We start from the raw sequence: 13,109 nt of genomic DNA, 5'->3' as shown, positions 1-13,109 counted from the left end.
TCTAGCATCATGAATTACAAACGTGTTAAAAATCAATTACTTATTCTCTGGCAATCCTGCTAAAAAAAGCCACATCATCTACTCTAATTAGTCCAAATTTGTTGATTCATACTCTAGCTGCAGCTAAAGCATCTTTGTACGTGTAGCAGTTATGCAAAGTGAAGGGAAAGAGTCCACACCCCAAATGCTTCGACTCCTTACAAAGTGACGCTCCACCGTGCTGCGAGTTATTTTCCACGCTTCCTGCTACCCTAGGAGCTAGATTCATGGAGCCTGTTATGACCACCTCCTCATTAGTCCAGAGGTAGCTCCTTACCCAAAGATGTGGGAAGGGAGGATGGCACGCATATCCTCATTCACTGACAATGCGTGCATGCTTTTCATTGTGTAATAGTGCTTGAATAGCATTTTTTAAAACCCTACCCTAAATAGGAGACCGGATGTTTCCTTTCCCTGGAATTGAAAAGAGGTCAACTGTAATTGTAAAACAACAATAGCAGCCATTGTGCTAGAAGAATTAATGAAGGATCAGTTTCTTTCACATCTTTTACTTCCGGAAGGACTTTTATAAAATATATGTATTTTAAAAGTCTCCTGGTGAATTGTTTTAAGATGAAATCAAGAGGAGGAAAAATTGGTCCCTTAGCTCAATGTCAAGGTCAGATCTCATATGGCCCCTGTTCTACAGGTAACTGAATAAACTGTTTTTCCATGGACTTCAATGAGCTTTGGACAAAGCCCATATTGCCAAAGATCGATCATTCTCATAGACTATAAGAGCCTCTATTATGGATAGTATACTAGACTGGAGAGGAGTTAAGAAAATCCAGACTGATTTACTTGTATTCAGTCCTTGGCTTAGCTGAAGGGACTCCATGAAAGCAAGCGTTACAGGATTCCTTACCTGTGTAGCACTGTCAGACAGAAGGGTTCAAAAAGGCATGAGTCGGCCTCAAATCATCACAAATGACTTAAAAATGACAGGTTTCAGAGTAGCAGCCGTGTTAGTCTGTATTTGCAAAAAGAAAAGGAGGACTTGTGGCATCTTAGAGACTAGTGTAGCTCACGAAAGCTTATGCTCAAATAAATTTGTTAGTCTCTAAGGTGCCACAAGTACTCCTTAAAAATAATGTGATTTTAAAATTCATGTGGGGCTCTTTTCAGTTGCCCCCTAGTTTTTGAGGCTTTAAGTGGTCCTGCTGTCAAACTTTTCTTCACAACTATGAACCCTAAGAACATTCTCTCTCTCTCTCTTTTAAATTAAGGCAAAGATTCTCACATAGTCACATGGCTCCAATAGCTTGGACTTTAAGACAAACACTAAACAGTGTGAGACTTGTGCTGAAATTGAGAGAGTTGGTACCACTGTCGGCTAGCACTTTACCCTGGTATTTTCAAAGGAGCCAGAGGGAATAAAGTGTCCAGCTGCCATTGAATTCCGGTTGACAGGTCTGCTAGTACCAAGATCCATAAATAACCTGATTGAGTTTATACCTTGGCCTTCATTTTCCCCCTTTAAATCCAATTTCTTGCACGTCTAACAGATTTACATATAGTATTTTGTTTAGAATCACCCTAGATACCACCTAAACCAGGGGTTCTCAAACTGGGGGTCAGGACCCCTCAGGGGGTCACGAGGTTATTACATGAGGGGTAGCAAGCTGTCAGCCTCCATCCCAAACCCTGCTTTTCATCCAGCATTTATAATGGTGTTAAATATATTAAAAAGTATTTTTAATTTATAAGGAGGGTCGCATTCAGAGGCTTGCTATGTGAAAGGGGTCACCAGCACAAAAGTTTGAGAACCACTGACCTAAACCAAGCACCACAGAGGTTAAAGAGACAGACAAATCAGACTTCAAATCCAGGCCCTGGATCTGTCTGTTGGTAGAAGCTACCTGCAACTGATCTGAGTGGGATTGCTGGTCTCATATATTTAGACTCCAATGGTGGAAAACTAGGCTGAGATGAACATCTAGATTCGAAGGCTTCTTTCCCCACTCTTTTAACAAGTTTCAGAGTAACAGCCGTGTTAGTCTGTATTCGCAAAAAGAAAAGGAGTACTTGTGGCACCTTAGAGACTAACCCATTTATTTGAGCATAAGTTTTCGTGAGCTACAGCTCACTTCATTGCATCCGATGAAGTGAGCTGTAGCTCATGAAAGCTTATGCTCAAATAAATTGGTTACTTTCTAAGGTGCCACAAGTACTCCTTTTCTTTCTTCTAACAAGGTTACCTCTGAGCTCCTGCAGAAAAGGAGGCTACCTTTCTTCAGATGTCCCTTTTTTTTCCCCTCGGTCCTACTTTAAGTACCTTCTCCTATAAACACCCATTGGTCCCCTATCTTGGTAACCATTTGTTTTCCCATAGCCTCTGTTCTTCATCCCTTCCTGGGAATTTTCCAGTGTCTATTTCAAACAGCACCATATCCTGGAAAGGGCAGGAAAGGCAGAGGAAGAAAGAAGATAACACTCAGGGGTGGGATGGTCACTGGTACATCTCTATTTGTTCATTGGTTACTTCAGACTCTACTGCATCTCACTTCTCCAGCAACCAGTGCACTTCTGAGCACTGTGTTTTGCTTGCATCTCCAACCCTTATCATGCCATCTACTGTAAACATTGTTATAATCCATACATATTTCTTCCAGCCAGCCTGCCTTCCAGTTACCCACATTTTGGGCTCGGCTTCCACAGAATGGTAACATCAAGATAGTGAGCCGCAACGGTCCTCCTCCAATGCTTGTGCTCTAAAGTGGACTCCTGGAGCAGTGTCTTCTGGCTAGCACCTTTCTTTCTGCAGTCCATTCAAATGAAGGACTGAACTTTCCAGAAACACTTTGCTTTGCAGGATGCTCCAAAATCTGAAGCAGTGTTACGTTTCAGGCCCAACAATGTTCTTCAAGCAAGGCATCATAGGCTGTGTAGCACCAGATTAAGATGCAGCTGAGTGTACAATAGATGCTAGACAGTGCCCACCAGAATTAACACAGTGAATTTTAGGAAGTATGTGCCCTGCCATTGATCACTCAGAATTTCATTAGGTAACAAAATTCTAGGGCAGGGAGAGGTTGGTTGGAAGCATTTATGTGATTGTACACGTTAAGTGGTGCAGGGAAGTGTTAATACTGTAGATAGTCAATGTGAAGGTGAAGTAATAGGAATATGCAAATCAGGGAATAATATGGGAATGCATCAGTTGGTTTACAGGCTGTCTTGGGAAGGGCCCAAAGCAGTGATGCGGCAGTTTGCTGCACCACTCTCCAATTAGCTGTGGCAATGTTGTCCTTTGCCAAGGTTTTCAAAAATGAAGACAAATCCAAAAGATTGAGTTTCTAACCTGAAATGCACCCAAAACTGATTCCCAGTGAATATGCTCCCATTGTAAGCATAGGCATTATGACAAGTAGCAATGTGTCCTAAAGGACAGGCTATGCAGTGAAAATTAGTTCAAGGGTGGCGATGTACAACGACGTATGCTCTCCCTGTTGGAAGCACCAATTTAGACACTACTGTGTTACACCCATTTGTCCAACCACCAAGCTACCTCAGAGCTCTGGTTTGCTCAAATCCAAAAGCCTGAGTGAATCAATCACTCTAAGACTTGATTCTAACTTGGATCCTACTTGCTAAGAATTTTCCAAAACATTTCTCATTGGGAATGAAGTGCTTAAGTCTCTGCTCACCTATTTAAACAATTTCAACCACACATGAACAAAGAACCAATTTGAAATCGAACATGGATTGACTGTATGCCTTGATTTGTAAAAAGAACAAAAGGTTACTTATCTTACAGTAGCTGTGGTTCTTCCAGATAGGTTGTCCGTGTGGATCCCACTTGCGACATGCATACACTTCGTGCCCATGAAGATGGCACAAATGCATTGTGCCTCAGTTTCCCCATCTGTAAAACGGGGACAATGAGGCTGACCTTTGTAAAGTGCTTTGAGATCTACTAAAAGCACTGTATAAGAGCTAGGTATTATTATTATTATTAATGCAATATTAAAGTTGTGAAATCACTCAAATTCCCAAGAAATTCCAAAACGATAAGGTTGCTCTGGCAACAATAAGTCTCCCATGATGCATATAGGTAGTATTCTTTATGCCTCTTTTCCTTATTAAACGGAAACCCTAACCTATTACTCTGTCAATGTACAGCATCAAATAAACAGGATGTGTAATGTGGAGGAGTTAAAATAGCTAGATAGCAACCTTAGTTGTAGGAACATCTAGACCAAAGTGCTTGATCTTGCAACCTTAATATTGCATTAGTGCTAGTTTTTTTTTGCATTTAATCATGAAGAAGCCTGGCTGTCATGAATCCTGTGATTTCTGCAATTTACAGTAAAAGTCATCGCTGCTCAATAGCCTTCTGCAGAGCTCCATTAGCTTTCATTTTTAAAATTACTACATTTCTAACCCTGACAATTATGAAGATAATCTTCCAAATATGAACCAAGTGTAATGGATGCAGTGCTCCCTTCCTAGCAACAAACAGCACCTTCTGGAGAACACTCCTTTTTACTATAGGAAGATGGGTTCAGAGAAGACAAGAGCAGACCCATAAAACCATCTCATTTAGGAATATATAACACAAGACCTAGGATCATTTCTAGGAAAATTTTATCCACTTCTTAAATATATTATTGATATTTCCTATTTGAAACACATTTTTAGTATAATTTTAAATTGAAGATTTTTAAAGTCCATTATGAAAAGTTTACCATGACTCATTTTTAACCTTTCAAATTAAAAATTGTGACTTGTATTTTTGAAAAACAAAGCAATGACTTTTCTGTTTTTTGCCACAACACTCAGCCAGCTTTAACAAAAATGCAAGGACATGCTATAAGGTATTATTACAATTAAGGCAATTATAATAGGATTTAGCAGATTGTTATTGGGACCAAAGTGCAGCATCAGGGATAAGGAGGAATATGTTACCAAGAACAAATCCACTGGGCACCTTCAGAATTATCAGCTATTTGTGTAATTATACTCCATTTTATAAAGAAGCAGGAAATAAGACAATTAATTTATAAATCAGTTTATTTACAGGTTTTATCCTCAAAGTACATTTCAGTTAACAAAGATATTTACATTGGTGTACACAGGGAAAACCCTGGTTATTTTACAGTTCATAATTACAAAAAACCCCCACATCCTTAACTCTACTGTGCAAAGCTGCACTGGATGCGATTATTGGCTGAAAACTGGCCTGGAAACCAGGTTAACAGGTTATTTACACAAAGTAAACAGATTTATTTATTTTAATATCTGCACAATACAGTACACAGGGAGAGAGGGTCTCCCAAGGTGGCTTTGCAAATGTATATAAAAAGGCTCTGCAAAGTCAAGGAAAAAACCTATTAAATGCAGGTTAATTACAGTACTCCTTTTTCATCTATATATATTTTTGCATTTTTAATTTTTATATTTCAAATGTGTTCTGGATATTTTGCTTTTCTCCATTTTAGCTGATTTGTAAACACTTCAAAATTCCTACAATTTGAACTAAATACCTTGTAAGTTTCAACTGTTACTCTGCTGAATAGTAATTTATTCCCCAAGTATTCTTAAGGTAGCAATGGGATCTGAAAGTCTGAACTACACTCAGTTCTTTGCAGAAGAGTTATTTAAATGCTGTCTAACGCTGTGCTACTGAAAATCTTTTGCACATACACAATTTATTCAAGTATTGCAAAAAGCTAAGGCCACTTTTTCAAGAAAGGAAAGTGAACAAGATACATTTTTCAAACAGGCCACAAAACCTTATGAGCAACAAAACCTTTTCTGAAAGGTAAAGTAGTAATAGCCCAGATCTGTAGCTCGGGAATTATCCTAGTCAGAGAGGTGGTCTCTCTCCATATTCACACAATGCTGGGCAGTTCTACCTTGCATTAATAGTCCTTCTCCTAGACTGAAAAGGGACATAGGTCTTCATATCGACTCCATCCAGTGCTTTCTGACTCTGCCATAGAGGGCCCACCCTATTTTTGGGCTCAGAAAAATTCTGGAGTTTCCATGTTCCCTCAACCTTGGATTTTCCAACACTGTTGCGCCAAGATAATTCAACCATGACCCAGACAGAACTTGGGCTTGAGATAAAAGGGATAGAGGGGCGTGTGTGTGCGCGTGCAATTCAGCTCTCTATTCAGTTCAAGGCTTCCCCATACTACTTCAACAACTGATCACAAAGCCTGACCTGAAAGGACCATCACCAAATCTCGATGATCATCAGTCCTAGCCCACAGTGTACCTCAACAATTATCAAGCGTTGAGAATGTAATTTAACAGCCATAGTTGTTTTAGTCTAGGCTGCTCCCATTACAAATTGGTACCAAAAATAAATGGTGATCTCTCCAAAAACATTACTTTTACACACTTTCTTTCTGCCCTAAGAGCTGGAAAGGTAGCAACTGTTTCTGCAGCTGATACCTAGATGTTTGCTTACTCAAGCCAACAAGGGCAAAAGTAATCTCCAGTCTTCTTCCACATCTTGATAGACTGACAGTACAATACACTCTCTGCTGGCCCACGTACCACACATGCACAAACTCTATATTCCAGCAGGAAGCCTCAAAGATGCAGGCTATCTTACTATCTCAGCAATGGCCATGAGATCCTAGGGATGGAAACTAATTTATTTCTATGATACCCATGCCACAGACCTACTTTGCAGGTTTCTCTCCTTCTGCTGGTACTCTGCCCTCTTCTATAACTATCTATAAAAATAACAATATTCTCTGTTGAAAAGAAGATAGGCCCAGGAAAAGGAATCAGACAGTGACCTGATTAATGACACCATGCTGGTTAAACAGCAGCTGTAGCTGGTTTTTGTCAAATGCTTAAGACAGTGTTGAGGTTCAGCATCAGGATGCTAATTTACATACACAAGTGACTCACTCATGAAAAAGATGCATACCACTCAGGAAATCATCTGACTTCTGGACAGCTAGAAAGAACACTACCACATACAGATTGATACATGTGCCCTGAGGTGTTCCAAGACACTATTTGCTCCTATTTGTTCTTTGCTCATTAAGCTCTCATGGATATGGCTCACCATTAATAAACTCACACATGAGAATCTGATTGGGTTGAAAAGCCAACATTTCTCAGTGCTGTCCCTGATTTAAAAAATTACCAGTTGTGTGTCATTGTGCAAAATGCAAATATTTCAATGACAGTTTCCCAAATATAAAGATGGAAAGAGAGAAAAGGATAATGGAGCAATAGCACATGTATGCATAGCAGGAAACCCAAGAAACAAAAACAGATGGAAGGAAAAGAGCAGAAATCTTCCCACATGCATATCATGGGCTGCAGCATCTTTGGGTACCTCCTAACATGCTTTTGCATGCACTTCAATACTCCAACGTGCCTGGAGAACATGAATCCGCTTTGGGTCTCATCCCATGTTAGTAAACAGGACTTCCATTAGTAAGGCATTAATACTCAACCCCACATTGTCTGTGTTCATCCAAGAAACACAAAGAGGGAGGACAGATTAAGAAAGCACTCAAGACGAAGAGCACAGCTCCAAAAATACAACAGGGTGGCTGCCTAACGCTCTGGAAAAAGAACATTTGTGAGAAGGAAGGCAGATAATAAGGGAGCAGAAAATATTTTCACATCTTGTCTTCAGATTACTCCTTTAAACACTCCACAATCGCTGGCATTTGCCCAGGTGAAGCTCTTTTCATAGTTTTCCCCTTTCCTTCCCACATTTGACCACTGAGGTTTATTTCTTTCTACCCCTCTGTCTCAAGAAGCTGGATTTTTGTGCAAAGAATATGGACCCTAGAAGTTTCTAGGACAGATGCAGTATAGTATAGGACAGATGCAGTATAGGTACCTTTCACAGGTTCTGCTGTTTCAAGGCCTAAGACAGTGCAACCACTGCACTGGACACTTTCCTTAACTCCAATTTAATAAATTATCTTAAAATAAGTTAAAAATCCCACAACCATAGAACAAGTACACAGTCAAGCACTGGACATCACTCTCTTTGGTGAATACACTCATTTCCCTAATCGTTCAAATAACTGCTCCTCTGATTTATTAGGGTTGGGTGGTAGCAAGGGAGGAAGCCGAGCTATTGAAGGCCAAAGTTTTGTGAAGAAACGTTTTCCACTCCTGTGTGTCTACTGCCTGAGAGAATCCTGAGTATCCATTTATCTAAGAGCTGCTGGTAGTTCAGGAGCTGAAGAAATGCTGCTTGGTAGGAGTAAAGCTGACCAATGTGTAGTCTCTTATGCCCAGTTTTTGGTGGCCTTTACTTTGCTCTTACTCTTGACTGAAGCAAATTAGACAGGAAACAAGTAAGAATTCTTTAGATGAATGCAAAAAAGCAAGCTCATCCAATTTCCCCTTTGTTAGCCCACCGATCATGTCTGGTACCACATTGCATGAAGAAAGATGGGAATGGATTTCAAGGGAATGAAATGGACTCTAGAGTGGAAAAATTGATGCATATTGTTAAGACTGCAGGTACAAAGTGGTTAATAATGTAACACTATTAATTGCCGTAATGTCCATTTATGGCTAAAAACTGACAAGCAGTTATCAAAATCATCCAATACACCTTTCTAAAGATCAGTTTAGACTGCTGACAGCAATTTTGGGCCAAGTGACCAGTATCTCAACCCAACCGCATCCAACCACCTTCAGCGTACAATTTGAAGTTCATAGTCCCAGTCTGATACCATGGAAAGGTGCTGACTTATACTGTGTGTGCTGAATTAGCAAAAGGATGGTGTGACTATATCACAAGCCAGCATTAAGTGAAGGACCATGCTTGGTTGCAACAACAAATCCAGTGTAAGGTCTCTAAAGGCAGGGGGATGTAGTACTGTGTTTCCTTATCGCATCTGAACTGCCTTTAAAAACATGTATGAAAGTCCAGCAGCAATATTGCTATGGTGGAGATGTAGTATATGTCAGGAGTCAGAAAGCCCATGACAAGAAGTTTTGCAGTTTTTGGTTTATTTTCACGGATGTCACAAAAGCAGTAGTCTCCCTTGTTTTTCATTTATCTGGTTCAGAACATTAATAGTGTCTCTGATTAAGGCCTCGAATATCCCATCTGCCAACTGCATCTTCACACAGAGCTCATCCTCATCATAATTCACCCACTGAACTTCTTCCTCATGGAGTTCCTGCACCTTGGATTTTAGAGAGAAAAAAAAAGTGTTAACACACTATTGTTTCTTGGAATATTATTCTTCAGGCCTTCTAGGACAAGTAAAAAAACAAGCACGGAAAATGTATAATACAGAAATAACTGGCAATGACAGAATTGTTTTTATATATAAGTTGTTCCACAATAATTCTCAGAGCAGTAAAATGAACAGTTATATTATACAGCTGATCTCTTAATCAGATCAATTAATTTTATCAAAATATTTTTACTTTTTAAATTTTTCCCCTTTGGTTTACTGTTCATTTTAATGAAATTCATTCTATTTTTATATAAGTTTTGTGCTTGAAAAACAATACTGATATACCATCATTCCTGATGAATAGTGTGAATTCAAACTGAAATATTCTTAAAATTATTTATAAAAAGTCAATTATGTGATCAGTGCTGCACAAAAGAGGAAAATAGGATTGAAATCAGTAAGAAAGTACAAAGAAAAATGGGGGGAGGAAGAAGGTAGGTGATTAGAATATGGCTAATAAGCATCAGAAACCCATAATATCAAAGATATTTACATTTCACAACTAATTCTCCTGTAAGTAGAAGCAAAAATGCTGGCAGGCAATGCTACTGTGCAATACTATGATACTGCAAAATGGTTTCTTTGTACAGCATATTTTATGCTTCACTGCTCGTGAAAGCATTACTACTAACTGAATTTTATGCTACGTTCAGCTAAATAATTTCTAACAATTTGATGATTTTTCTTTCTTGTCCATGAGCAGACCCCACAATTCTTAATTGTTATTCAAAATTAGGTATTCAGACCCCACATGACAGGTTGCATACAAGAACATAGACAGAATTTCATCAGCAAATAATGCATAGTCCGAAGGCTGTCCAAACTGCATGTTACAAATATTACAATTTGAAATTACATCTTTTGAACATTCATGCTAAAATTTTGTTTCCATATGTATTCACACTAGTAAACCTTGAGTGCTTCGACTTACTCAGAAAGAACATGAAATCAAATAAAACATTCTTTTGAATGCTAGGGAGTATCTCTTGAAAACTCTTCCACTATTTGCTTAGGTTTCAGAGTAACAGCCGTGTTAGTCTGTATTCGCAAAAAGAAAAGGAGTACTTGTGGCACCTTAGAGACTAACCAATTTGAGCATAAGCTTTCGTGAGCTACAACTCACTTCACTGGATGCATCCAATGAAGTGAGCTGTAGCTCATGAAAGCTTATGCTCAAATAAATTGGTTAGTCTCTAAGGTGCCACAAGTACTCCTTTACTATTTGCCTAGTTTCAGTGCAAACTACATTGAGCCATGAACCTTATATTTGGCACAAGAGTATCTGTTTACCTTAATTAAAATATATTTACGTTATATAATCAGAAAAGGAAAAGAAGGAACCTCATTGTGGATAAAAGCTGTCCCAAAATACATATAGACAACTAGTAAGGCGGTCAGGCAGACATTACTTTGGAATACATGATCAAAACAAGGCTGAAAAACATTGTTTGCAATAGTTTTATTAGTTATGATATCAACATATATGGTATTTTATTCTATTTATGTAATAAAGGAGGAGTGAAAGAGGGAGAACTGAAATAAACCCAGTACCCTCTTCCTCTTTGTTTAGTCTTTTGAGTTGTCCACACAAGGGGACTTCGTCTGCTGAGAGTGTGAAAGGGGGCAAGCTACTGTACAAGAATTCTTTGCAATTTAATAATTCAAAAGTAATGTGAAGGCCCAACAGGCTGCAATGGAGACTACAGAGGAACAGAACTTCTAAGGTTCTAGCTATGTTTACAACCAGTTATGCACGTGGTTTCACAGTTTGATAGCTCCTTTCATACTTATTGAAGAGTTTGGAAAAAAAATGCATCTCACCAAACAAGTGTGAAAGGACAATTTTTAGGTGTCCCGCACTTTCATTAGTGCTCTGCACATTTCCACAGATCCACCCTAGTGTAGTTAAAGAAACTGTCATTCATACATATATAAGACAAAAGAAAATCACACCCTAATAATTCCTTTTTGTCATAATAGTATGGGGGAAAAAAGAGGGCTAACAGGAACCAACAGTTAAGGACAAAGTGCTATGGCTTTGACTACAAGGAAACACAGTAGCAAAGACTCTGTCAACCAAGCCCTGTATATCAGAGGTCAGTCCTTTCACTTCTCCCCAGAAAGAGAGGCTCTGAGAGGGAGGACAGCATGACACACTGTACCTCGGGGAAACACCCTTGCACCCTCATCTTCATCCTTATAACATGTTTGTGTGGTATCCAATGCAAAGTTTGTCATGTTGGGTGTCTTCGGAAGGCTCATCATGCACTGAGCATTGTTGTTATAGTAATGTTATAGGTTGTAATTTCATGTATATAGTTATGAGGCTGAAAATGTGTCCTCATTGCCTAAAAAAAGGCTAGACAAAAACTCTCCAGGAGCAGAGGCCCAGGCAAAACTCTCCAAGAGCAGAGGGGCAGTTCACACCTCATCAGGGCATGTATGAAACAAACCCAGCCCAGCCTCACAGGAACAAAAGACACTGGCTTAGGGAGCGACAAAGGATCTGCTGGACTCTCGAATGAGTCACCCTCCCTTCCCTTGGTCAGTTTGGGACTACGATGAGGTAATGCTCACCTGACTCTGAAGTGGGGGGGGCGAAGGGGGGAAGGAGCCAATAGGGACGAAAGAACATGATAAAAGGGAGAGATGTTTGCCATGCTGGCTCTCTCTTCCACCTCCATCTACAGACACCATCACCACCAAGTGACTTAAGTGCTGATCAAAGGGGAGAGCCTGGCTGAAGGGCAACCTGCCAGCCTGTGGTGAGAAGCATCTAAGTTTATAAGGGCACTGAAAGTGTTAAGATCAGCTTAGAATGCATTTTGCTTTTATTTCCTTTGACCAAATCTGACTTCTTGTGCTTTGACTTACAATCACTTAAAATCTATCTTTGTAGTCAATAAATTTGTTTGTTTATTCTACCTGAAACAGTGCATTTGGTTTGAAGCGTGTCAGAGACTCCCCTTGGGATAGCAAGCCTAGTACATATCAATTTCTTTGTTAAATTGACAAACTCATATAAGCTTGCAGCATCCAGCAGGCATAACTGGACACCGCAAGACGGAGGTTCCTAGGGTTGTGTCTGGGACCAGAGATATTGGCTAGTGTCATTTGGTTGCACAATCCAAGGAGCAGCATACATGTTAGAGGCTATGCGTGAACAGCCCAGGAGTGGGGATTCTCACAGCAGAGCAGGGTAAGGCTGGCTCCCAGAATCGAGGACTGGAGTGACCTAGCAGATCACTAGTCCAGATAATAACAGGGGAATGTCACAGACAATTAACACAGAAACCAGAAAAGGTATAAGAATATAGGGTGGGTTCTCCTCAGAGGAAAGGAGGGTGGGATGAAGGATGACAGGGGAGAAGACTAAGAAAAGGAATTAAAGAGACTAAACTTCTTTTGTTCTACATCACTCTTCTCCTTTCCTTCCAAGGGATTCAGTCAAAGACATACATTGCATGCACCACGTGGTGCTCTGAGAAGGGCCTACCTTATCATGCTGATTGCAGAATTCTACAACTGAAGGAACACTCAGGTGTATGCAGTCTAAGGGATAGTGCTTTATGAACAGTAGGTGATGTTTGACCAAACTGGTACACTAGCATTTGGCTGGCTAATAAGCAAACAATACTGGTCATTACCTATCTGGCGGTTAAAGTGAGCTTTTACACCCTTGCAGCAGTTTTCAACAATTGTGTGTGCTATGAAGCTTTCTGAACTCTCATGAAAGAATTCAGTAGAAGCTCACACCTCTGACACCAGGACTGAAATTTCCCATCTTGGAGAGAAGCAGGGCTTGGATAAAGCTGGGAACAGGACAGGTTAACTAAAGCAGAATTCATGTCCCCTTCAAGGATGAATTCTGGCAGGAGAATG

At 39.8% G+C, this 13,109-nt stretch overlaps 1 protein-coding gene across 5 annotated transcripts in view; it reads right to left on the bottom strand.

The window, feature by feature from the left end:
- Positions 1 to 5,034: 5,034 nt before the first annotated feature.
- Positions 5,035 to 13,109, bottom strand: part of CEP350 (centrosomal protein 350) — a 136,863-nt gene continuing 128,788 nt past the window's right edge. For all 5 annotated transcript variants that reach the window (XM_077825402.1, XM_077825403.1, XM_077825405.1 and 2 more), the window contains exon 38: positions 5,035 to 9,170. In XM_077825402.1, coding sequence (XP_077681528.1) covers positions 9,006 to 9,170 — 165 coding nt within the window. In that variant the 3' untranslated portion in view covers positions 5,035 to 9,005. The remainder of the gene's footprint in view (positions 9,171 to 13,109) is intronic.

The sequence above is a fragment of the Eretmochelys imbricata genome, chromosome 8, assembly GCF_965152235.1.
Source record: "Eretmochelys imbricata isolate rEreImb1 chromosome 8, rEreImb1.hap1, whole genome shotgun sequence".
In the NCBI taxonomy this organism is placed as follows: Eukaryota; Metazoa; Chordata; order Testudines; family Cheloniidae; genus Eretmochelys; species Eretmochelys imbricata.
This window is presented reverse-complemented; position numbering and strand designations above follow the sequence as displayed.